This window comes from Canis lupus, chromosome 6 (assembly GCF_003254725.2).
Source record: "Canis lupus dingo isolate Sandy chromosome 6, ASM325472v2, whole genome shotgun sequence".
Lineage (NCBI taxonomy): Eukaryota > Metazoa > Chordata > Mammalia > Carnivora > Canidae > Canis > Canis lupus.
Genome location: NC_064248.1, coordinates 42,865,591 through 42,892,009, shown reverse-complemented (window position 1 = coordinate 42,892,009; position 26,419 = coordinate 42,865,591). Strand labels below are relative to the sequence as shown.

Sequence of the window (26,419 nt, the reverse complement as noted above, 5' to 3'; positions counted from 1 at the left end):
AATGCTAAAGACTTTGAGAATGGATCTTGGATGTCTATTCTGGGAGAATTGTGTGCTTTCAGTGTACACGAGGGCAGCAGTTGTAGGATTAACATTGTCCACTGTATATTCTCTTGGAAGGCTCTTGTTTAATGTGTTACACTTAATATTCTCCACAGTTAACTTTTAGATTCATGACAAGGTAGTTTCTGAGGCAGAAGTTTCAATTAGGCTGTGATTCGATCAAAAGTCCTTTTAGCATTCTACCTCAAAGGGACACTGTTATTATGCCTAAAATATATTCACTTAGTTTTCCTTTTTTATTTGAAAAAATACATGTCATGTAATCTTTTTTCTCGAATTTCTCAGATTTTAAAGTACTATATTAAAGGAAAAAATTAATGTCTAAAGCCTAGCATTCTTGCAGCAACCCTATACTAACGTGAAATTGGGAGAGGGTGGGGCAGATGAGTAGAGAAATCGATTCAAGCCTCAAGCTTCCAAAGGATTTTTATAAATGGAAAAAACTTAAATTATGAAACAGCTTGGTAATAGTCTCCTTTTTTTAAAATTCAAAACTTTTTTATTGATGATGAAGATTGCTGTTTTGAGTTTTTAAACTTAATCTAGGACAGAGAAATATTAAAAGTAATGCTATGCTGCATTATTTAAGATTATCAGCAGATTATTTGAAAGATTGTTCTTATGACTTGTATTCTGATTACAGAGAACGATCAACGATCATGAGTGTGGAATAAATACTGGATTAAATCCTTTATTCTGGGTGTTGGCTTCCCCCCCCTTCCCCTTTGTCAACATTTTAAATATTTTTATTGTGGAAATTTATACAGTGTTAGAGTCACACTTTGTGTAGAGGGTTGGATATCTCAGTGCCCAGATGACCAGTGAATTTTAAACGGGGTAGACTAGAATTGAATTGGATATGTGATAGTCAATAATATTTACTAGGAAAAAAAATATTTACTAGAGTTCTTAATATCAGCAATTCCTTTTGTCAGTGGGTATTCTGTGTGTCGCTAGGTTCTTTTCAATTGGGTGATTACTTAATTTTCACATCAAAGGTGCTTAATGAGATACTTTGCACTTGGATTACATACTAGAATCATTTAAAATTTGGACCTGAGGTGACTTTTATATAAGACCACTCCTCCAGTTTTTTTAGAACAAGAAATTGAGGTCCGAGGTGATTTGTTCAGTCAACAGCAAGACTAAAAGGGAGTGTTCCAGACAGTGTATGTAGACCATCTTCCCATGTTTGATCTCACTGTTTATATTGGCCAACTCGATGGGCACTCGGAAACCACCTTGCAAAGTGTTACATGGGGCAAACAAGTACATTTGGAAGAGTCCTTCATATGTGGGCTTAACATTTGTACCTACCTAACTCCAGAAAAATCTCATTAAATGAAGGAATTCCTCACTGAAAAAATGCTACGCTTTTTTTTTTAATAAGTAGAAGATTCAGTCATCTTGCCTTTTAAATTGAGCATCAAGTAAATTGACAAATTAGAAAAGCATTTTAAAGTAATGAAAGATTAATTTTAAATATTTTTAGCCTACCTGAATTATGGTGCTATTCCTAAATATAGTTCCACCTGTAATGTTCATTTCACAGTGTATTTTACGTAAAATGTGGAAAGAATTTCAGATAGAGATGAAAATATTATAAGCTGTATTTGATTTCCTCTGATTTTTAATGTTTAAGTTGACCCTTGAACATTTTGATAAGTAGTAGAATATGTTAATAATACTAATTGTTGCCAAACATATGCATGGTTTAATTTGAAGAGCAGCTTCCTGAAAGACCAGGAAAACAAGTGGCTGCAAAAGACCTCGGAATTATTTCTTACAACATGAGCAAACTTGAAAAGCTTTAGACAGAACGTTATAAATAGCCTCTTTCGGTGTGTTCTCGGCTTACTGAAATGACTTCACCTTTTTGTGTACTAATATCTTTCATCTGTTTTCTAATGTTCCATTTGCAATTAAATACTATACATGGGCTAGTTTATTATTAATCTTGAAATTTTAATATAAAAGTTTTGTTTTAATGCCAAATTTATAATCAGTTGAGGTTTAGTGCTGCTTAACCTTTGAGTTACAGGCTCTTTTTTAGGAATCTAATGAAAGCTACAAATCATGTCTAGAAAAATTAAAAGTACTCTAAAACTTGAATGCAATTTCAAAAGCACTAAACTGCCCTAGGGCTTCTGTACTGTTTACCTTTTTTTTTTTTTAAAGCTATGATTAGATAAACAGGGAATGAATAGGAAGTTTGTTTCTGAGAGTACTAAAGGTAATATAGCTTTTAGGGTTTTTTTGTTTTTTAGTTAAAAGGAAAAAATGGGGGGGGGGGGGCGTGAAGCTTAATGATACTAAGATCTTCCCCAAAAGAGTTGTCCTTTATGAATAGAAAGTTTTTTTTAACTTAATCAGATATGAGGCCCAGACAGGCAGTTTATACATCTTTCCACTGATTTCCAATGCACAACCTGGATTATAGGACTAGTTGACCAGTTCTCTCTGGTTATATTGGCCAACTAACAGACTTTAAATTGGTTCTGGTCCTAATCTGATTATATCACAGCCTTGAGCAATTCATCCAATTACAGCGAGACTTTATTTTTATGGAAAAGGAAACTTCCTGATTGTCTTTGAATTCCTTTGTTCCGTCCCATGGGATCTCTTAGCACTTGGCAAATACTACTGAAGTGGCATTTTTCATTTTAGGATCACTGGCTATCAACATTTGTTACTGTAGGAAACATGACAGTGAATAAAAACAAAAATGTTACTCTCAGCCGATTTAAAATCCGTTCTGTTTCTCCGACCATTAATAGTCAAATTTCTATTACATAATCTTGGCCCATAATGTATCACACAGGTAGGGTGTCGGGGAGGTTGTCTTCAGCATGTTACAAAAACGAGTTCCAGTTGTTCAAATTGATCAGTTGGCCTTAGTGTTTCATAGAATACCCAAACCATGAGGTTTTTGGTTTTGTTCTTTATCAGAAGGATCAGGAAAAGAAAAGCCATCATAAGGAAATAACTTAAACTTCTCTGACGTTCGAAGTGCACTCGTCTACAGCTAGCTCTCTGGTCAGTACTTGCTCTGGCCATTCTGAAGCTGAATTCTTTCTCCATCGGGTCCTTGGATCTTGTCACTCCCTGCAAGTCCTGCCAGGCCTCACATCCTCAGTAAATGTACAATCTCCGAGAGAAAAGTGCTTGCTGAGCAAACACAAGAGCAGTCCTTTTGCCTGCCCAACTTCCCTCTTAGAAATTCTGAAGTTACCAGTGTCCTTAATAGTATCAATAAGGTGAAGTTTCTCAAGTGCTGGGCTCAGGCAGCCAGTTCAGTGACGTTCCTCCCCGGATAAAATGCGCTCCTCTCTGGTTCCCATTCTGGGAAGTTATGATGACCTTGTGCCGGGACTGCCAGTGATTGTGGATGTGCCATTTATTGGGGGATTTCTTCTCAGTTCCCAAATCCCTCTTTGTGAGCCTGAGCCCTCCAAGCCTTTGCCTGCTAGCACGTATTCAACTTGTCAGTAGAGGATACTGGAAGGATGCTGAAGAAAGCTGCTCATCCTGGTTCTAGTGGGGTTTTTTCCTTCTGTAGTGTGTGGGGGCTGGTGGCTCCTGGGAGAGTGCTTCCCAGCAAGTGCACCGGTCCCCCTGCCAGCTTCCCAGCAGGGTTCTTTGGCAGCCCTGGGGCGGGAGGGTTGCTTCCAAGCTAGGTTTGTTGACACCCTCTCCTCCAGCCCTGGGCTTCAGTAGCAAACCTCACAACCATGCCCTCGCCAACAGTCTGACAGTCTTGCAAAGGAACCTCTTCCAATTGGTTTCCTACGTGGGTCACTTGGCTTAGCTGTAGGCACAGTGGCTGCTCCTGTAGCCACTACTGCTGTGTTCTTGAGTTCTCTCCACCCTTAGTAACTAATCCCCTGTTCCTGGGTACTAGTTCTCTACATCACTCTTCCCCTGTTCAAGTTGCCGTGTCTCCGGTTCGGACTGGACCCTGCCTGGTACAGTGGATTGAGATGCCGGCCGCAAGGGTGCCCACCGCGGCAGGCTGGGTGATAGCCCCCGATGGAGTGGAGTATACAGGGCTCAACCCGTTAAGATTGCTGAGCAGCATCTAAGTGAATCACTGGCTCCCTAGCAGAATTTTGGCTGAGAGCTAGAAGTGGTCGAGCCCCTAGAAGAGTGGATAAGGCTTGTGTCGTCTTATGAGGATGCCCACGTGAAAGCGATGGCACAATGAATAACCTGAAGCTGCCTTGCTTCCTGCTTTCTCATTTCTGTTTTGTTTGTTTGTTTGTTTGTATGTTTGTTTGTTTTGTCTGGTCCCTGGATGTGCTTGGGGCTTGTCTTCCTTCAAATGGCCTTTCTCCTCCTGGGAACCCACAAGCCTCATTGGTTTCTCTAATCCTAACCATCAGAGATCTCTGATGAGTGGTCTGTCTTCCTGACATTTCCTTGACATTTAATCTTATCTGTGCTCGACACCAGTGAGAAAATGTCATCTGCTTGATTGGACCTGGCAAAGAAGTCCACGAAGAAGCCCCAAGTGCGGTTGCTTTTCCTTGACAGAAATTGCCCAGGGGCAGAAGAGGGATATACAGGTATGGAAGAAAAATGGAGTAGGGATTAGGGCAACTGTAAATCTCAGTGTCCGCTTCTTCCCTGGACGATCAGGCTTTCTCCCATGTTCCTTCTCTGTCACTAAAGAACTTGCTTATTTCCTATTTCAACCCTCGCTAGCTTCTTACGTCCCTCCTGCACCTCCATACTCATTCTCCCGTCACAGACAGACACTATCCCTCAACTTGCTGTCCCCTCTCCCCCAAACGACACTAGCTGCGGTCACATCTGTCCTGTTTTCCTCCTTAGCTCTGTCACTTTTAATCCGTCGTTACGTGTTGTCAACTCTGCCCTACACTTAGAATTCTACTTTCATGTGGCCAAGGCTGCCAACTGTCCAATATCCATCCTTCCCTTCTTCTATAACAATAGCATTTTTTGACCGTGTGTGCCTTATTTTCTTTCAGCTTGGCATAGCCATGAGACCAACTTCTGCATACTGGGATGGAACTGGCAGCAGGAACCTCCCTTAAGAGCCTCTTGGCAAAAAAAAAAAAAAAAAAAAAAAAGAGCCTCTTGGCATAAAGTTCAGCTCCCCCCCCCACCCCGCCCCACCACCTTCCTGAACTCCGCTGCTTAGAACCTTCATAGGGTAACTGGCACTTTATTTTGGACTAGAAGAAGAGAGCTTCGCTTACACACTGGCAGACTTAAATATTGAAGGGAGCCTAGGTCTCTGCAGACTCCCATGGAACAGAACTGCTCTCCCAGCTCTAGACGCTCTGCCTCCACTATTTTACACCCGAAAGACTCTTCTGTTTAAGCCACCACGTTTTTTTGTCAGTCTCAGAAAAGCATAATCCTAACATTATAGTTTTTTTAAGCCAAGTTTTGATTTATTTTTTTCTTAAGATTTTATTTATTTATTCATGAGAGACAGAGAGAAGCAGAGACACGGGCAGATGGAGAAGCAGGCTCCCCGCGGGGACCCCGAAGCGGGACTCAATCCCCAACCGGGATCACGCCCTGGGCCGAAGGCAGACGCTCAACCGCTGAGCCAGCCAAGTGCCCCCTAACATTATAGTTTTGATATCTGTAATTCTATACCAGGTAACAAAGCCTAAAATGTTTAGTGTTAGCTTAGTAAAGGACGTTGGATGTCAGGAAGCACAGACACAGGTATCGTGAGCTAGAAAGCTCGTGCCTCTGAACAGGCAGCGGCCTAACATTTTTCTCTCATTCTAGACTTTTGTCTTTATCTTTTCAGCTCCTCTCCAGGCCTTTGGGTTCTTGACTAATTTAATTTCCCTGGCATTACCGTATTAGCACACTAAGAATGTTTAAACAGACTCACTCTTGCAGCCACTTCCCCTTCTAGTTGCCTTAGCTCCACGCTCCTCAGGACCTAAACTCTGGCACTTACTGCTCTGCAGAATTCTGGTCCCGAAAGAATTACAGACAGCTGGCAAATTTAGAAACATAAAGTTTTAAAGTAAATTTATGTTATGAAACAACTGCTTTATTTGCATCATTTACCATTGGAACTGCTCAGCAGTAACACTTTTTTTTTTTTTTTTTTAGCAGTAACACTCACTCAGAACCTATTTGACAACAACCAAGGAGTTGACGCTGGCCCAAACCCCGTTGGTCGCATAAAATCACTGTACCTCCAGACACGGCTTCTCCCTCTCCTCTGAACCTCCCAGCTCCTCTAAAGTTCTTGTCATCCGCTTGCCCACAGCTCAGGTCATCCACAGACCTTGAGAGATACTCCCCTAGAATGTAAATACTTAGTCTTAACACGTGTCCCGATACCTCTTTTCTCACTCCTCCTGCCATGATTCTTAGTGACAGAACAATCTTTCCAATACTTGGAACTCTGAATTTCCTGATCTAAACTCTAGTGATTTTTCCTTTCCTCCACCTGACCTCAGCTGCCAATTCCAATAGTAACATCCGAGAACTGGCCATTGTCAATAACTGAAACTCGTCCACAGCCTCCATTTCAAACATCCCATTCTTCTAATCACCAACTCCCACATTTTCTTTCTTTTTTTTTAAGTTTTTATTTATTTATTCATGAGAAACGAGAGAGAGAGAAAGAGAGGGAGAGAGAGAGAGAGAGGCAGAGACACAGGCAGAGGGAGAAGCAGGCTCCATGCAGGGAACCCAACGTGGGATTCGATCCTGGGTCTCCAGGGTCATGCCCTGGGCCGAAGACAGCACTAAGCCACTGAGCCACCCAGGGATCCCCAACTTCCACATTTTCTGTTTGCTTTCCTCTAATATCCTTTCCACCACTTTTTTAAATTTTATTTTTATTTTTTTATTTTTATTTATTTTTACCACTTTTTAAAAAATATTTTATTTATTCATGAGAGACCCAGCAAGAGAGGCAGAGACACAGGCAGAGGGAGAAGCAATCTCCCTGTGGGGAGCCCGATGCGGGACTCGATCCCAGGACCCCGGGATCATGACCTGAGCTAAAGGTCAGGCTCAACCACCGGGCCCCCCAGGCGCCCCTCCCGGGTCCTAGCTGAACACTCCACATGGCCGCCTCTGTGCCTGAGCACGAGTGGCCGAAAATACCTGGAGACCATTCACAGTCATGCTAACTAGCAGTCTCTTGAACTCATGACCATAAACCTCCGGGACTCTGGGCTCCTATGAACCTGAGAGTGAAACAACCTCTCTGTGAACCAACCTCCCCCTCCTCACTGTCACCCACCCCTGGTGGATGCCCAAGTGCCCCATTCCCCTTGCCCCTCCGGAGTTGTCCTGGATTCAGGCCATGGGCACTTCCTTCACCTCCCAGCGCATCAGGTGGAAGAGGCATCACCTGGAAGAGGGTATGACTTAGGCCAGGTGACTTTGAGCTGAGGGCAAGCGTGAGAGGCTCCCTGGGGCTGTCCACCAGGGCACTCCCCCACTTAGGAGGCGCTCACCTGGCTCTCGCCAAGCCCTCCTGCTCCTCAGGGCCTGCCTCTTCCTTCGGCCTGCCAAGCTCTTTTCTGAGGGCTCTTCCTCACTTCCCTGGAGCCTCTGCTCAAGCACCTCATTGCTAGAGAAATCTCCCCTGACCACAGTAAATAAACTCCGTCCCTCAATATTCTTTCCTTCTGCTCTGCTTTATTTTTCTTCACCACAGTTGGCAATGCCTGAAATATTAGATATTTATTACTTTAGCTGCTTATTTTGTCCTTTTATTTAAAGATTATTTATTATTTATTCATGAGATAGAGATAGAGAGAGAGAGAGGCCGAGACACAGACAGAGGGAGAAACAGGCTCCATGCAGGGAGCCCAACGTGGGACCCGATCCCAGGTCTCTGGGATCACACCCTGGGCTGAAGGTGGCGCTAAACCGCTGAGCCACCCGGGCTCCCATTTTGTCCTTTTTCTACTAGAGTGCATGCTCCATCAGTGCAGGGCTTTGGTTTGTTTCTGTTTATGTCCCCAGTGCCCAGAATAGATCTTGGTATGCAGTAAGTGCTCAATATATACTTGTTGAGGGCACAAACAAAAATGCCTTGAATGCACAGTAGTTCACTGGCAGAAAGCAGAGTTGTTTTTGTTTTGTTTTGTTTTTAAGATTTTATTTAAGGTGGGCTGCCTGGGTGGCTCAGTGGTTGAGCATCTATCTGCTTTCGGCTCAGGTCGTGACCCCAGGGTCCTGGGATAGAGTCCTACATCAGGCTCCCTGCAGGGAGTCTGGTTCTCCCTCTGCCTGGGTCTCTGCCTCTCTCTCTGTCTCTCATGAATAAATAATTTTTAAAAATATTTTGATAGAGCACATGAGCAGATGTGAGGGACAGAGAGAGAAGGAGAAGTAGACTCACCACTGAGCAGGGAGCCCAATGTGTGGCTCAATCCTGGGACTCTAGAATCATGATCTGAACCCAAGGCAGATACCTAACTGACTAAGCCCCTCAGGTGCCACCCTTGAATGGTTTAGGGGAAGGACCTCAGAGTGTTGGAATTAGACTGTTTTTTTAAAGCAAATTTTTTTTTAAAGATTTTATTTATCTAATATCTATTTATTTATTTATTTATTTATTTATTTATTTATTTATTTATTTAATTTATTTATTTGACAGAGAAAGCACACAAGCAGGGGGAGCGGCTGGCAGAGGCAGAGGGAGAGGAAGAAGCAGGCTTCTCACCAGCAGGGTGTCTGATGTGGGCTCCATCGCAGGACCCTGGGATCATGACCTGAGCCGAAGGCAGATGCTTACCCAACTGAGCCACCCAGGCGCCCTTAAACCAACTTTATTGAGATATAACTGAAGTACATATATATTTGTGGCTCATCAATGGGCTTGTAGACTTCTATATAAAAAAGGAGCACTCTAATCTCACCAGCACACACACACTTCTCTACATGTATTTCTTAGCAGTAAAACATGGAAAAGAATCTTATATTTAGGTATTTAGTTTTCACTCTTCCTAGGCAGAGAAGTTTCTGTTTGACCCACTTCTCATTTATAAATGATATAAAGCAAATCCTCTCCTCTCCCACGTTATTGAACTTGACCCTATTTTATTACTCATATGGGGAAATGGAGTTTGAATGTAAGTCTCAACATAGCTCAACCCAGAATTCTGTTAGAAATATGCTAAATACCTCCATCCCCTGTTATAACCAAGAACTCATTTTGTAGCTACTTTGTAGCTTACTTTTAAAAGTTGTTCATGGGGAGGCACCCGGGTAGCTCAGTCGGTTAAGCATCCAACTCTTGATTTCGGCTCAGATCATGACCTCAGGGTTTTGAGATTGAACCCCACGGTCAGACTCTACTAGGCATGGAACCTGCTCAGGATTCTCTCTCTCCCTTACCCTCTGCATACCCCCCCTCCTTTCTTCCTCTCAAAAAAATTTTTTATTTTAATAGGAATTGCCATATGGTTAGAGAAACCCTTGGCTTCTAGTTCTAATGGTACCTTTCTTTCAGAGACTCCCAATGCTATTCTTTTCTTTTTTCTTCACTCCCTTTTTAGGAATATTGAGCCTGCCTAGATCAGGAGTGCAGTCAAGTAATTTTCTTTCTGAAAAGCTCCCCCTCCACTGTGTAGTCTCTTCTTAGTCCTTAGTCCACTTGGGAAAGGTTTGTTTTTCTTTTTCAAATGTTTCATTTTGAAGTAGTTATAAATTCACAGGAGGTTGTAAAGAAAGTACAGAGAAGTACCATAAACTTCTTCCAGTTTCTGTCAATCGTAGTAACACCTTATACAAGGATGGTACAGCATCATAGCCAAGCAACTGACATTGCTACAGGCTGTAGCTCTTATTCAGATGTCACCAGTTATGCACACACACGCACATCCCCGTGAGTGAGTGACTCTGGGCAATTTTATCACATTCATAGCCTTGCATAACCACCACCACAAGATGCTCAACTGGGTGTGCCTGGGTGGCTCAGTCAGTTGAGCGTCCCTTCTTGATTTCAGCTTGGTTTGTAGTCTTCGGGTCCTGGGATCGAGGCCCAAGTAGGGCTCTGCACTCAGTGGGGAGACTGCTTGTCTCCCTCTCCCTTTGCCCCTCCCCCTGCCCTCTCTCTCTCTCTTTAAAAATCTTTTTTTTTAATTTTTTTTTTATTTTTATTCATGATAGGCACACAGTGAGAGAGAGAGAGGCAGAGACACAGGCAGAGGGAGAAGCAGGCTCCATGCACCGGGAGCCTGATGTGGGATTCGATCCCGGATCTCCAGGATCGCGCCCTGGGCCAAAGGCAGGCGCCAAACCGCTGCGCCACCCAGGGATCCGTCTCTCTCTCTTTAATAAATAAATCTTTTTTAAAAAAGATGCACAATTATACAATCACCATGAGGCTCCATTTATATCCAGACCACCTCCTCCCCCCATCCCTAATTCCTGACAACTGTTAATCTGTTCCCTATCTTTATAATTATGTTATTTCACAAATGTTACACCAGCAGAATCATGAGGTGTGTATCCTTTTGAGATTGGCTCCTCTGCATAATTTTTTTTTTCACTCAGCATGATTTTGTTGAGGTTCACCCAAGTTGCTGTGTGTATCAATAGTTTAGTTATTATCCCTTCTTATTGGTGAGTAGTATTCCATGTTTAACCACTCATGGAAAAGGATTTTTTATGTTTCAATATGAAGCAATACCCATGGCCTTTGTCTTATTCAGGGAAAACCTGTATTTTTATAGCCGCTTATGGTATACATCAAATAACTACAAAGGGACATACTTTTCCTAACTAATCTCTGAACATTGGAAACGTTTTCAACTATCAAGTTTTTCTAGTGGCGAAAACATGGGTTCAATTATGCCACAGCCAGATTCATTTTTTTATTTATTAATTTTTTTTCACAGCCAGATTCATTAAAACACACAAACACACACACATACACATACACAACAACTGAAAACTTTCAAAATTAAGATTCCTATTTCCCTTAAATAGTTCACTGGCCTCTTTAAGAAAGAAAAATGTTGGTATCTGTGAAATTAAATTTACAAAAAGAGAAATAAAATTTCTGGTAACTCCAGGAGAACTTATACCTGTTGGAAAATTATGAGCTATCTTGTAATAAAAGCTTTCTGCTTGATATATAAATTCACTGAAATAAGAATTAGAACAATCCCAGGTTTCTGGTAAAATGGGCCACATATACAAAGATCCACTCCCAGGTTAATAGAACTGGATGGCAATAGTCACAAAAAAACAAAAAACACAACAAAAGCTTTGCATGCATCATTGTTAGAGGCGCTATTGTTTCGTAAATTAAAAGGAATCATGCTGTTTCCCTCTCATGAAATGTTCTTCCTTTACATTCAAACAAAACAAACCGCAGCTATCTCCTAGGCTCAGCTCCAGACCCTTCTCTACAATTCTTCCAAACACACAGCCCTCTGTTCTCCAACTCCTGACGTCTGTGAGGTGGCGCGTCTCGTGTACTGCTGTGTGCAAATTCTATTTGAGATTCTTATAACTGAGCATCTTACTGGGTTCCAGGCTTCTGTCTGTTGTTTTTTGAGAGCTTACTTATAAGAGCAAAATAAACCTGGAAACATCCTACAGTCCTACAATGTGGTACTGGTTCCATATATGATAATTAGAACTAAAGAATGATAAATATAGGCATGTATTTAGTGTTGTGGAAAGATGTTCACAGAACACACAGATGTCTGTTATTGTACTGTCATCGTCAAACTCAAACTACTAGCATTTTCTATATATGTAACCATGACAATGATAAAGTGTACATAAAGGAGAGAGACTAAAACATTAATAATCCAGGGTTATGTATTTTTCCCTTTCATTTTCTGTTTTTTTTTTTTTCAAAAGTTTAATGATAAACATGAGCAATAAAAAATACTCAAAAGTTAATGCTATTGGGGATCCCTGGGTGGCTCAGCAGTTTAGCGCCGCCTTCGGCCCAGGGCGTGATCCTGGAGACCCGGGGTCGGGTCCCATGTTGGGCTTCCTGCGTGGAGCCTGCTTCTCCCTCTGCCTGTGTCTCTGCCTCTCTCTCTCTCTTTCTCTGTGTCTCTCATGAATAAATAAATAAAATATTTTTTAAAAAAGATTTTATGAATAAATAAAATATTTAAAAAAGATTTTATGAATAAATAAAATATTTTTAAAAAGGATTTTATGAATAAATAAAATATTTTTAAAAAAGATTTTATGAATAAATAAAATATTTTTTAAAAAAAGATTTTATTTATTCATGAGAGATACAGAGAGAGAGAGAGAGAGGCAGAGACACAGGCAGAGGGAGAAGCAGGCTCCACGCAGGAAGCCCAACATGGGACCCGACCCCGGGTCTCCAGGATCACGCCCTGGGCCGAAGGCAGCGCTAAACCGCTGAGCCACCCGGGCTGCCCGAAATAAATAAAATCTTAAAAAAAAAAAAAAAAGTTAATGCTACTATGAATACTTGTATATAAGTTTTTGGTTTTTTTAATTTAAATTTTTATTTAAATTCAATTGATAAATATATAGTGTATTATTAGTCCTCAGAGGCAGAGTTCAATGATTCATCAGTCTCATATGATACCCAGTGCTCATTACAACCTGTGCCTTCCTTAATGCCCTCACCCAGTTACCCCATCACCCCACCCCCTCCCTTCCAGTAACGTTCAGTTTATTTCCTATCATTAAGAGTCTCTTATGGGGGATGCCTGGGTAGCTCAGCACTTGAACCTCTGCCTTCAGCTCAGGGTGTGATCCTGGAATTCTGGGATCAAGTCCCACATCAGGACCCTGCATGGAGCCTGCATCTCCCTCTGCCAGTGCCTCTCTATGTCTGCCTCTCTATGTCTCTCATGAATAAATAAATAAATCTTAAAAAAAAAAAAAAAAGAATCTCTTATGGTTTGTCTCCCTGATTTCATCTTATTTTTCCCTCCTTTCTCCTATCATCCTCTGTTTTGTTTCTTAAATTCCACATATGAGTGAGACCATATGATAATTGCCTTTCCCTGTGTATATAAATTTTTGTATGAACATATACTTTCATTTCTCTCGGGTAAATACCTAGGGGTGAAATGGTTGGGCCATATACTAGGTGTATGTTGTACACACAAATATGTCCAGGTATATATCTTATGTGAAGTGTTTGTTCAAATCTTCTGCTCATTTTTTATTAAGTTTTCTTCTTTTTTTTAAAAGATTTTATTTATTTATTCATGAGAGACATAAAGAGAGGCAGAGACATAGGCAGAGGGAGAAGCAGGCTCCATGCAAGGAGCCCAATGCAGGACTCCATCCCAGATCCTGGGATCACGCCCTGTGGCAAAGGCAGACACTCAACCACTGAGCCACCCAAGCATCCCTTAAGTCGTTTTCTTATTAGGTTTTGAGAGTATATACATATTTTTAAAATTCCTAATTAAAAATTAAATATGTGATCTGCAAATATTTACCCCCAATGTGTGGTTTGTTTTTTCATTCCCTTAATAGTGCAAAAGTTTTTGATTTTGATGAAGTTCAAAGTATCAATTTTTTAAATGGATCATGCTTTCAGTGTGGTATCTAAGAAATCTTTGACTAATCTAACATCACAGCGAGTTTTTTCTGGAAGTTTTATAGTTTTAGGTGTTACATTTAGGTCTATAATCCATTTTGAATTAATTTTTTATGTAGGGTAAGATATGGATCAAAGCTCATGTTCTTTGCATCTGATTATTTAATCATTCCAGTACCATTTGTTGAAAAGACTATCCTTTTTCTACTGGATTGCCTTTGTACGTTTGTTGAAAATCAATTGTCTATATATGTTTGGGTCTATTTCTGGACTCTCTATGCTGTTCTGTTGATCTATTTTATTCCATTGATTTATCCGTCTTCACGCCAATCATTATAACCAATTAATCCTGTCTTAATTACTGTAGTTTTATAATAAGTCGAAGTCATAGGTGGTAAATCCATTCCCTTTTGCCCTATTTCAGTTGGAAACAGAGGTCTGATGAATTTTAATCCCAGCTCCACCATGTAATACTTGTGTGATTCCATAAAAGTCAGTTAATACTGTTTATTACTAATTTACATACTTGCTTATTACTAGAATTGTTTATAGTGTTTAGATTAAATGCTTATAAAGAGCTCAAACGGGCACCTGGGTGGCTCAGTGGTTGGGCGTCTGCCTTCAGCTCAGGGTGTGATCCTGGAGACCCAGGATGGAGTTCCATGTTGGGCCCCCGCAGGGAGCCTGCTTCTCCCTCTGCTTGTGTCTCTGCCTCTCTCTGTGTGTCTCTCATGAATAAATAAAATCTTTGAAAAAAAATTTTTTTAAAGAAGAGAGCATTCTACATATTACCTTGAAACCCAGGTTACAGTACCTTTATGGCCAGTTTGGGGTGGTTTTCATCAACTCTTCTTTTTTTCAGCCTTGGCAATATCTGTCCCTGCCAATCTCCAAGTGCCCCCAGGAACGGGTCAGTTCCACACTGAAGAGGAGGAGCTACTTCCCAGGATCGCAGCCCTACAGCCCCAGCAATCCACAGTGCTGCCCTCCTGGGGACCGAAGAGGACCCGGATCACTCTGTTGCGTGTGCCATGTGAGTGCTATGTTCAACAGGATGGCTGGTGGACACAAGAAATGTTTGCCTTTGATTGGATTCACTCTTATCTGTCTTAAATTGGTGAGTTCATCATTCCAACCGACCTGCAACTAGTTAGAAAAAAAAAGAGAGAGAGACATTTATTACCTTTTTATTTTTTTGAGAGAGACTAGGGGGTAGGGAGATAGAAAACAAATACTTTTGGACCATACCAAGATTGCATATGTTTGCATGTTTGAAATTTAATGCAATTTACTAGAGAAAGAAAACAAGATTATCATTATATTTTAAGAACAAAGATTTTTGAGAAATCTGTCAGCAGCTGCTGACTTAGTTCAATAGGCAGACTCAGTGAGAAAAATGAAATAGTAATGTGATCTGCCTCCAGCCTCTAAATTCTATTTGGATTTCTTTGTGGCAGATTTGAGTTTGGGAAATGATTTGTGCAAATAACTACTCTGTATGGATTCAAATATTGCTCACATAACATATTAAAATGTTGTAATAAATTTATTGCTGCTCTGACTTATGTTTTATGTTTCCCCAAATGGTATTTTTCTCCATGGTTCTAATTTTTGTAAACTTTCCTTTTCAGGTTGCTTCAGCAAAAACAGGTAAAATTTTTTGAAATGCAAGTTTTTCCTCACCATGTTTGACGTTAATTTCCATTGTTAATTCTTGAGCTGTCCTGAAATAGAAAAGCTCTACCAGGAAAAATATTCAGCATCTCCTGAGCACTCACACTGTGAGTGTAACTGATAAGACAGATACATGGATCAAACTTATGAGTCCTCATAAGATACTCCTATCAAAAAAAAAAAAAAAGATACTCCTATCAAGTGCTGAGATATAGAAAGTCATGTAGTCATGGATTTTCTCAAATACATTTAGCCATTAGTAAAATATTATGATTATCATTCTAGTTAAAGAAATAAAGTTTTAAGCATAAATAGCAGTCTAATTTATATAATTTTTCTTTTTTTAAGATTTTATTTATTTATTCATGATAGAGAGAGAAAGGCAGAGACACAGGCAGAGGGAGAAGCAGGCTCCCTGCAGGGAGCCTGATGTGGGCTCGATCCCAGGACCCAGGATCATGCCCTGAGCCACAGGCAGAGGTTCAACCGCTAAGCCACTCGTGCCCCAACCCTTCCCACCTTTCTTTTTTTTAATTTTTTTTTAAATTATTTTTTATTTTTTATTTTTATTTATGATAGTCACACACACAGAGAGAGAGAGAGGCAGAGACACAGGCAGAGGGAGAAGCAGGCTCCATGCACCGGAAGCCCAACGTGGGATTCGATCCCGGGTCTCCAGGATCACGCCCTGGGCCAAAGGCAGGCGCCAAACCGCTGCGCCACCCAGGGATCCCCCTTCCCACCTTTCAAAGTGCCCTTGAACACACTATTTTACTTAATCATTACAACAATCCCAAGATGTAGATATTTCTCATTTCTTTTTTTTTTAAATATTTTACATTTCAAAGTAAATCCTAAAATGCAGACAAGATCAATATTCTAGATGCTCAGGGGAGAAAACAGAGGCTGGAAGAGGCTGAATGACTTGGACACAATCACATGCAAAAGTAAATGTCAGAGCCAGGCCTCCAACCCGGAGCCGCTGGATCCAAAGTATATGCTGTTTCCACTGGGCAACCTTGTTCTACCCCGCGGACACTGGGGTCACGCGCTACTCCTCTGACCTTGCTCACTTCACGGTGGTCGATGTGGTGGCGCTGTCAGCCCTTGGCAGGCCTGGGAGGAGACAGTCTAGCCTTTCCGGTGCCTCTCCAACCACTCCATGAACGCACTGCCAGGCCTTGTCTGCCGATGGCTAGTTTGGGTGTCATTTTTCCAGGAAGCTGGTCCACTCCAACGAGAATGAGTAGCTAACCCAGGAGACAAGATACACTGCGGGGACAAAGGAAGACAGAGTTGAGAGACGTCACAAAGTTTGTTAGAGGAAAGAAGGCAAATAACTGAGAGCACGGGCCCCTGGGTGGCTCAGTGGTTCAGCGTCTGCCTCCAGCTCAGGGAGTGATCCCAGGGTCCTGGGATCGAGTCCCACATCAGGTTCCCCGCAGGGAGCCTGCCTCTCCCTCTGCCTGGGTCTCTGCCTCTCTCTCTGTGTCTCTCATGAATAAATAAAATCTTAAAAGAAAAAAAAAACTGGGAGTAGAAAAGTGATGAGTGTGTGGGAGGGATAAAAGTGGAGGCCCTTGCTGGGGCTTTCTTTTTTTTTAAATATATATATATGTATACACACACACATATATATATATATATTTTAAGATTTTATTTATTTATTCATGAAAGGCAGAGAGAAAGAGAGAGAGAGAGAGAGGCAGAGACACAGGCAGAGGGAGAAGCAGCCTCCATGCAGGGAGCCCGATGCGGGACTTGATCCCAGGACTCCAGGATCACACCCTGGGACCGGGCCGAAGGCAGGCGCTAAACAGCTGAGCCACCCAGGTATCCCCTTAACATATATATTTTAAAGATTCATTATTTATTATTTGAGAGAGAGAGAGTGTGAGTAGCAGGGAGGGGGAAGGGAGAGGGAAAGATCATTTTGAGTAGACTCTGCTCTGAGCAAGGAGCTGGACACAGGGCTTGATCTCACAACCCTGAGACTGTGACCTAAGCCAAAACCAAGAGTCAGATGCCTAACTAGCTGCGCCAGCCAGGTGCCCCTTGCCGGGCCTTTCTGTCCTGCCGTGGGTGGGAGGGGACATGGATGCTTCCAGTGGAGTCACCTTCTGCGGGTCGACGGCTACGATGAGCAGGTCTGTAACGTCTCCCCAGCAGATATAAGTCTCAGTTTTCTTTTGATGGCAAAGGAGACAGTCCTGGGTGATGTTCAAGGAATGTCTGGCCAGAGCACAGTGGCGACTTTGTTCCGTCTTGCCGCATGGTCGTTTCGGAGCTAGCGCCAGAGCCAAGTCTCTAGGCTGTTGGTACAGAAGGAGGTTGTCTGTGTCACGCACGCAGGGATTTGGCTGGCGGGGAACTGCTGGGGGCCTGCTGGGGGCGGGGCGTTGGTACTGCTAAGCCACACATGGGTCTGTATTTACTTTCTCCTCTTTGCCCTAGAGTTTAGTTTGGAATTTGGTATATGGGGATTTTACCCAGCAAATGCAGTATATTGAACATAAAAGTCCAAGTGCCAGTTGCAGACTTAAGCCCAGATGTTTTTGTTTGACCTTTTCTCTGCGTGGACCTCCTACACCGAGGGCATTTTAGCTGTCTGTGGATTTTTGCAATGTAGTAAATCTTGTCACCATGCTGTATCTCCTGCCCCTTACGTGAAGTGTGGGAATGTCTTATATACACTCCTGATGTCAGCATTCAGGTCCCCGAGACAAACCACGGCCTGGCACGGGTGAGGAGGGACCACAGCATCTCATTGTCATGCTGGGGCCGACGTTTTGATGGAGAAGGGGAGAAAAAAGTTTATTTTTATTTTATATAGCAGAATCTAAAAAATGGTTCTACTCTGATAATATGGAAGTATGATAGAGCAATCCCCAAACAACTCATTTCTTCCTCTTCTTCCATTTAGATTAAAAACCACGTGGGAAATGTGCAAGTGCATGAGGTGGAGACACAGGCTCGGCAGAGGTGGGCCCCTCTCTGTCAGGCAGAGGCAGTGGAGCAGGAGTCAGGGACAGGGCGGGCGGGAGTTCACAGGTGCCGAACCAGAGAAGAAGCCTCCAGAATGAAGCTCTCAGAGTTCTTCCCCACAATCACAGCCCACTCTTTTTTTTTTTTTTTTTTTTAAGATTGTATTTATTTATTCATGAGAGACACAGAGAGAGAGGCAGAGACACAGGCAGAGGGAGAAGCAGGCTCCCTATGGGGAGCCCGATGTGGGGCTCAATCCCAGGACCCCAGGATTACGCTCTGGGCCAAAGGCAGGCGCCTGACCGCTGAGCCACCCAGGCATCCCCCCACCCTTTTTTTTTTTTTTTTTTTTTTTTGAGTAGGCTCTGTGCGTAATGTGGGGCTTAAGCTCACAATCCCAAGATCAAGGGTTGCATGCTCCACGGACTGAGCCAGGCAGGGCCTGCCCTCCCCATTCTGATTTAACTCTTTGAAAAGTACAAAAAATGCAAATTATCCCAGAGGCAACTGGGAAAAATGTCTCTGAAATCCTGTTACTGAATGAGAGGCTTGAGCTTTCTGGCTCTCTTCTGGAGAGTAGCTTTGCCTTTCTTTTTCTCTATTTCTGTCTTAATCCCGAAAACGAGGGCAGGGGCGCCTGGCTGGCTCAGTCAGTAGAGAATGTGACTCTTGATCTCGAGGTTATGAGTTCGAGCTCCATGTTAGGTGTGGAGATTACTTAAACATAAAATCTTAGAAGACAAAAGAAAAGAAAGGGCACTTGGGTGGTTCCCTCGGTTAAGCGTCTGCCTTTGGTTTGGCTCATGATCCCAGGATCCTGGTAACAAGCCCAGGTCCCCTGCTCTGCAGGGAGTCTGCTTCTCCCTTTCCCTCTGCCTGCCACTCGCCCTGCTCTCTCTCTCCATCAAATAAATGAATAAATAAGAAAAGAAAATAAGGGCAAAGTTTATGTCTAAAGGATGGCAGGAAAATGATTTCGTTTGAAAAGTAAAATGATGAAAGAAATAATCTTCATAGGTATCCAAGCCAATGTAACCTCAAAATCTCTCCCAAGAGGCCTGGGTGGCTCAGCTGGTTATGCATCTAACTCTTGATTTCAACTCAGGTCATGATCTCAGGGTGGTGGGATCAAGGCCCTTGCAGGGCTCACGCTCAGCATGGAGTCTGCTTGGGATTCTCTCCCTCCCTCTGTGCCACTGCCTCTGACTTGTGCACTCTCTCTCTCCACACCCCCCCCCCCGCTCTAAAACAAACAAACAAACAAATAAATAAAATCTTTAAAATCTCTTTCAGCTCCTGACATACCCACTATTGATCAGGCATACTCAAAAATCAGCAACAGCATCACTGTGGAGTGGGCCACCGTGCCAGGGGCCACCAGTTATCTCCTTACGGCTGAAGATGGAGACACTGTCATTGAAACCACGGTGGCCAATTCCCCGGGCACTGTGACAGGCCTGAAGGCTGCGACCTTGTACCAAATCACCGTCAGATCCATCAGTGCCACCGGGAGAAGCCAAGCATCGCCTCCGAAGCAGGCAAAGACAGGTAGCTGGATGCTCGGCCTCTGTTGAGCTAGTGTTTATGACCTAGATCGGTCATACTGAGGCTTCAAGTACATGATAGAATTGTGAAAGTGTCATGTGAGTGCCTACAATTCAGAGCCCAGGGGTAAAAGCCACCAAATGATGTTTTTGGCTGATTCAGATATCTGGGGAGCAGGTGGTATTTAAATTTCAGATGCTTTGGAAAACAAAACCCATTTCTGGCCATCTTTGAGAACATTCTTGCTTTTAAATCTCTGAAAAAGAGATTTCTGTTTTTAACCTCAGTTATCCATAAAGACCATGCTAAATCAAGAACAGGTAGAAAGGATTTTGCTACATTTTGACTTGCTTAAAATAAAAGTACTTAGCTTGTCATCAACATGACTTAAATGGAGTTGATAAAGTTGTACCGAGGCCTATTTCCAAAAGGTTGTTACACATTAAAATATTATAAACCACCGTTTCCCCCCGAGTTATAATTATAGGGATGTTTTATATAATTTCTTACAAACCTCCAGTTGAAAGTAATGCCTAATATTAGACCTTTTCTGTTCCTCATTCCTCTGCCGAGTCATTTATGATTAATACACATTTAGTCACTAATTATTTCATGAAACTCTGCTGTAAATCCTTTCACAAAGCAAATAATTGTCTCATAATATGGATGATCAACTTCAAATTACTTGTTCCTAAATTTGAATTATCCTCTATCTGCAAACGCATGTGTTTTTGTCCTTCTAGTATTGGCTGCACCAATTCTAGAAGTGAGCTCTCCGAGTCCAGATTCTATTCTTGTGCAGTGGGAAGCCGTATATATGGCGATTGGATTCTCCGTTTCCATTATGCGAGCTAATGGTTTGGGTAGAGTATGGAAAGAGAATACCACAAACACCTCGTTGACATTCACCAGTTTAGATGCTGGGACTCTCTACACCATAAAGGCCTACGCGTGGAATGCCAATGGAACCCCTGGGGATGACTCCACCTGTAATCAGAGAACAAGTAAGGACTTCCCAGCTCAGCCCCAAGCAATCTCCCTCTTGATTAATGAGAGGAGCCGATGCATTGTAGCCATCAGGCAGTGTGTTAACTGATAAGTACAGAACAGCTGGCAGCAGATATTTAGATTTATTAGTTTATTTATAGTGCCTTGGCTCTTCCTTCTTGGTAATTTAGATGCTTACTACATGTATAAAGAAATGCTGCTCAGAATACACAGAGTATGGCTTCCCCCTCACTGACACCAACTTATTTTCAAGCACACACATTCAATATCACACAGCAGGACATGATTTATGTTAGGTTTACCAGTCTCCCATACCCTGCCTAGGTTCAGACCAATGGCATAAACAAAAAGAAATAGGACAAACAGGAATTCATTTACTCAGTAGACATTTAGTGAGTGTATGCCAACTCTGGGCATTGTTCTAGAGGTCCAGCCACCAACAAAACAAAGTTCCTGTTGTTACAGTACTTTATGCTGTGGTGGGGAATCAGAGTTTCAGATATATTTTCTTTCTTTTTGTTTAAATATTTTATTTATTTGACAGAGAGAGAGCACAAGCAGGGGGAATGGCAGGCAGAAGGAGAGGGAGAAGCAGGCTCTCTGCATAGCAGGGTGCCTGATGTGGGGCTTGACGGTAGGACCTTGGGATCATGACCTGGGCCAAAGGTAGACACTCAATTGACTGAGCCACCCAGGCACCCCTCAATTATATTTTCTAAAACTTCAATTTAGGCCTGAGGTAAACATGGGGCTTCCTATCACCTCTTTTCCAGTTACAGGCTGAGAAGCTAGAGCATGGCGTGTGTCTCACCATCCCCATTGCAGGGGTACCCTGACCACAGGGTCAGGTGCATGATAAATGAAAGCCCAAACCGAGTTGCTGGAGCAAGCCAGAAGAATGAGAAGGAGAGAGAGGGAAGGAGAGAGATTTTTTTCTTCTCTTGAGCCAAAGTAAGCCATCCACTGATAATATGGCCTAATAGACACCAGATTCTCACCAAGAAAATTAGCTATTTCATCCCTTGGAGAAGACCAAGGAAAGGATGCAAAGAAACCAGAAATGTTCTCCCCAACATTCCCTAAGTTTGGAGGGGAGTGGAAGCCCTGTTGTCTATGTGTCAAGACAGAAATTCAGGGAGAAAAGGATTTGCCTTTTATAATGCTTCTCTCAGGTGAAATCAAGTTGGCACAAAGATAATTCATGACGGGCCTGGTGCGTCAGGATGTCTGTGATAAACTAGTGTCCCTGGGGTTTTTTCCTAGATATTCATTCTTTCTTTCTTTCCACAAACATTGACAATGACCCACTATGTGCTGAACATAGTTTACCTGATGGGGATAGAAAATCAATTAAGGCATAATCCCTACACACTCAGAGAAATGACTGTGTCTTGGGAGAGACCAAATTGTCAATCAGTGGTTATAGTTCTATGTGACAAGTGCTTTGAGAGAAGGTTTTGCAGGCATGGAGTTGTGGGGGAGGAATCTTCTACATTAGGCTGGGGACAGCAATCTCCTACAAGTGACTGTTTTCTTAAAGCCTTCCTCTTCATTTGTTTCCCGTATTTTAAAATTTTGTAGAGTTTAGATTTAGCCTCTCTATAGTTTGCTAAGGCTGTCATAACAAACTACCACAAACTAACTCAAACAACAAAAAATTATCATCTCCCAGTTTTGGAAGCTGGAAGTCTGAAATCAAAATGTCAGCATAGTTGGTTTCTTCTCCGGGCTGTGAAGGATCTGTTCCAGGACTTTCTCCTTGGCTTGTATAGGGCACCTTCCATAGTCCATGGCATTCTCCCTGGAAGCATATGCCTGTGTCCAGATTTCCTCTCTTTATTATTTTATTTTTATTTATTTTTAAATGAAATTTGCATGTTACCCCTGTGACATGCAAATTAGTATGGCCCATGCCATACTAATTTCAGTTTTAGTATATGTGCTACTGAAGCCAGTACAAAATTGACTGTCTTTATAAGGACACCCATCGTATTAGATTAGGGCCTATACTAATATCTCACCTTTTTTTTTTTTTTTTTAATGATCTCATCTTAACTGATTGCATCTCTTATGACCCTGTTTTCAAATAAGATGACATTTTGAGGTACTAGGGGTTAGGACTTCAACATATGAAATTTGAGAGGACCGACTACTCATTTTTCCAGGTTTTCTCACGCCCCATGAGGGAAGGACAGGTTGTCCTAAAATACTGCAGGCTACCCTTACTAGCTTTGAGCCTAGAATTACCCCAGAGTAGATCTGCCTCTGCAGATGAGCTGACCATGAAACAGGGGAGGGGTCCTGTGAAGATGGCCTATAGGAGAAACATGGCAGGTGCCTGCCTTGCAGAGGATGAGTTGAGTACCCGTTTCCTCAGCCTTCCTTGTACAACCGTCTGTGCCCAGAAGGTGGTTTCTGCTCACATGCTGTGCAACAGGTCTCTAATGCTTACCAGATGGGCTTCATCACAGCACAGATTCTGGAGTATGAGGCCAATTTCTCCTCTCTCGGCACAAGAGGATACTCCTCAAGCTTTTTCAAGAGGATAACCCTGAAAAATAGGAAGGCATAGTTCTAAGAATGTAGACGGAAGTGTTTTGGAGACACCAAAATGTGTGCCTTAATATGTGACCATCATACTTGATATTTTCCTTCCTTCCCTTTGATTTGGAATGGAATGAAAGTCTGCTTTTTTCTTTTTTTTTTTCTAGAAACAGCTATGACCTAAAAGCTCTTACATAAAAAATGTGTCAAAAGTAAAGAAGGGAGGGATGTCTGGCTGGCTCAGTTGGTAGAGCACATGATTCTTGATCTCAGGGTTGTACATTTGAGCCCCAATTTGGCTATAGAGACTGCTTGACAATTGGTTAAGCATCTGACTCTTGACCCCAGGGCCATGGGATCAAGCCCCACATCAGGCTCCGCACTCAGCAGGGAGTCTGTTTGAGATTCTCTCCTTCTCTTTCTGCCCCTTTCCCCACTCAAGCTCTTTCTCTCTCTAAAATACATAAATAGGGATGCCTGGGTGGCTCAGCGGTTGAGTGTCTGCCTTTGGCTCAGGGCGTGGTCCTGGGGTTCTGGGATCGAGTCCCACATTGGGCTCCCTGCACAGAGCCTGCTTCTCCCTCTGCCTGTGTCTCTGCCTCTCTCTCTCTCTCTCTCTCTGTGTGTGTCTCTCATGAATGAATGAATGAACAAATAAATAAAATAAATTTAAAAACATAAATCTTTTAAAAAATAAGTAAAAAATAAAAGGTAAAGAAGGGATATTGTTGAAGCCTAATCTATTCAGCTTCATCAATCAATAATAGAATATTTGACCTCCCACTTAATAGTAACATACCCACATGGTCCTTTTAGCCCTTCATGTATACAATTTCATTTAATTATTCAATCACTTATTGTGTTGTGCATTCACTGATTCATTCATTCAAAATATGCTTATTATCAACTATATATGTTAGGGACTCGATCTTATTAGATCCATTTTAATTTTTATTTATTTACGATAGTCACAGAGAGAGAGAGAGAGAGAGAGAGGCAGAGACAGGCAGAGGGAGAAGCAGACTCCATGCACCGGGAGCCCGATGTGGGGTTCGATCCCGGGTCTCCAGGATCGCGCCCTGGGCCAAAGGCAGGCGCCAAATCGCTGCGCCACCCAGGGATCCCTAGATCCATTTTACAGTTGATAAAAAAATTAAATAACAGACTAAATAACATGGCCAAAGTCACATAGCTAGAGTTTTCATAGTCAATGGCAGATGCATTATCCTAAATCCCAATGCTATGCTCTAAATACTAGCAATTATCCTACTATGGTGGCACCCCATCCCCCAAGCTTTAGGATATCGTTAGGTCAAATCTTACTTGGGTTCTTAAAGGTACTGCAAAATCTTAATTGTTTCTCAAAAATCTAGGTCCTCAAGCTCCTGCCAACATTCAAGTCTCTTTTGACAGTGGGGCTCTGAAGGCCTCTGTTTCATGGGCCCCAACGGAAGGAGCTTTCAACTATACTGTGATGGCTTCGAGTGATTCTTCAAAGCTGAGCTGTAGTACAACTCTCAGTACCTGTACCATCTCCTCCCTCCAGTGTGGGACTGAGTACCTCATTTCAGTTTTAGCAAGTAATGATGCTGGTTCTAGCCAATCAACTTCAGCGGAGGCCCTAAAAACTGGTATGTAAACAAGAGTGAGATCACTGTGGGGCCTGTGAACCAGAGTGACTGCCAGAAGGGAAACATAATCACCTGATAATGTTCCAGAACATTCTGGAAGCGGTGAAAATGAAAGCCTAGTCTAAATGAAAGCGTGGAATTGGACAATCTAATGAGTTTTAGTAATGTGATACTGAAACCAGATATCATACACTGGAAAAAGCACTTCTTTGAAAATTCATTGAAGTCCTGGCTCCTATTCTAGTCTATCATTAATTAATCTTCTTTATCCTTTGTAAAGTTGTACAAATTCTAAGATCCAGTTGGAGTGATGCACAGCTCTAACCATGTGGTACAGATAGCAGCCTCTTCCTTACATCATGCTTCACAGACCTAGACCTGGTGAGAGCTATTTTTTAAAGATAAAGATGGGCAGTCTATAATTCTTAGTATGTGTCTGTGTTTGTTTGTTTTTTTTATTTTAAAGATTTTATTTATTCATGAGAGAGAGAGAGAGAGGCAAAGGGAGAAGCAGGCTCCATGCAGGGAGCCCGACGTCGGACTCGATCCTGGGTCTCCAGGATCACGCCCTGGGCTGAAGGTGGCGCTAAACCACTAGGCCACCCGGGCTGCCCGTGTGTGTGTGTGTGTGTGTGTGTGTGTGTGTGTGTGTGTGTGAAGATTTTATTTATTTATTTATTTGAGAGGGAGAGAGAGAACAGGGAGAGAGAGAGAGCATGAGCAGAGAGAGCAGATTCCCCAGTGATCAGGGACTCAGATATGGAGATTGATCCCAGGACCCCAGGATCATGACCTGAGCTGAAGGCAGTTGCTTCACCAATTGAGCCACCCAGGCATCCCAGTATGTGTTTAAATATCTTCATTTTCATCTTATCGAGAAATAATGACTTACAAATATGGAGTTTTACTCCTCTAGAAATATTTGTACATTTTGGTGATGGGAACTAAAATTTAGTGAAGACCTGCTATGTACCAGGCACTATAAATACATGATTTTATTTAATTTTCATGACCACTCAACGAGGTAGGCTCTATTACCTCCTTTTTCAGACAGGAAAGTTTTAGGTCTGAGAAGTGAAATAATTTTTCCAAAGGCACACCAACAGTGAGTGCTAGAGCTAGATTCAAGCCTAGGATTGCCTGATTTTAGTCCTCTAAGCCAAAGAAAATGTAGATAATCACAATAATGTCCAGTTTACCCAACAGTCAGAACTACATCACTAGAAGTATAAAAGGCTTCTGAACAGGGAGGAAAAGAGCTATCACCAAGTCGATGCACTGTTATTCACAGGGAAACAGTATAGCCAAGCCCTCAGCTCCACAGTTTCTTATAGTTGTGTTAAATTAAGGTCACTGATAGCAAACCTGGTGATTTGGCTTCTCTTCTGACAGCTGTAATTTACTCTGGTCGGCACATTAGGAAGGGTCATGAGGTCGGGATAGC

General features: G+C 42.3%; 1 protein-coding gene and 1 long non-coding RNA gene across 2 annotated transcripts in view; one reads left to right on the top strand and one right to left on the bottom strand.

Moving 5' to 3' along the window:
* Window positions 1–771: 771 nt before the first annotated feature.
* Window positions 772–26,419, bottom strand: LOC112640738 (uncharacterized). The gene is made up of 6 exons (XR_007411350.1): window positions 26,341–26,419; window positions 23,253–23,351; window positions 17,380–17,574; window positions 16,327–16,534; window positions 14,403–14,734; window positions 772–6,362 (listed from the first exon to the last, which is right to left on the bottom strand). It is a non-coding gene; the product is annotated as an uncharacterized LOC112640738 (long non-coding RNA).
* FNDC7 (fibronectin type III domain containing 7) overlaps window positions 14,631–26,419 on the top strand; it is a 29,228-nt gene continuing 17,439 nt past the window's right edge. Inside the window, exons 1-5 of the mRNA XM_025417415.3 lie at window positions 14,631–14,705; window positions 15,220–15,238; window positions 19,541–19,795; window positions 20,536–20,796; window positions 24,718–24,975. Of these exons, the coding sequence (XP_025273200.1) occupies window positions 14,631–14,705; window positions 15,220–15,238; window positions 19,541–19,795; window positions 20,536–20,796; window positions 24,718–24,975 (868 nt within the window). The remainder of the gene's footprint in view (window positions 14,706–15,219; window positions 15,239–19,540; window positions 19,796–20,535; window positions 20,797–24,717; window positions 24,976–26,419) is intronic.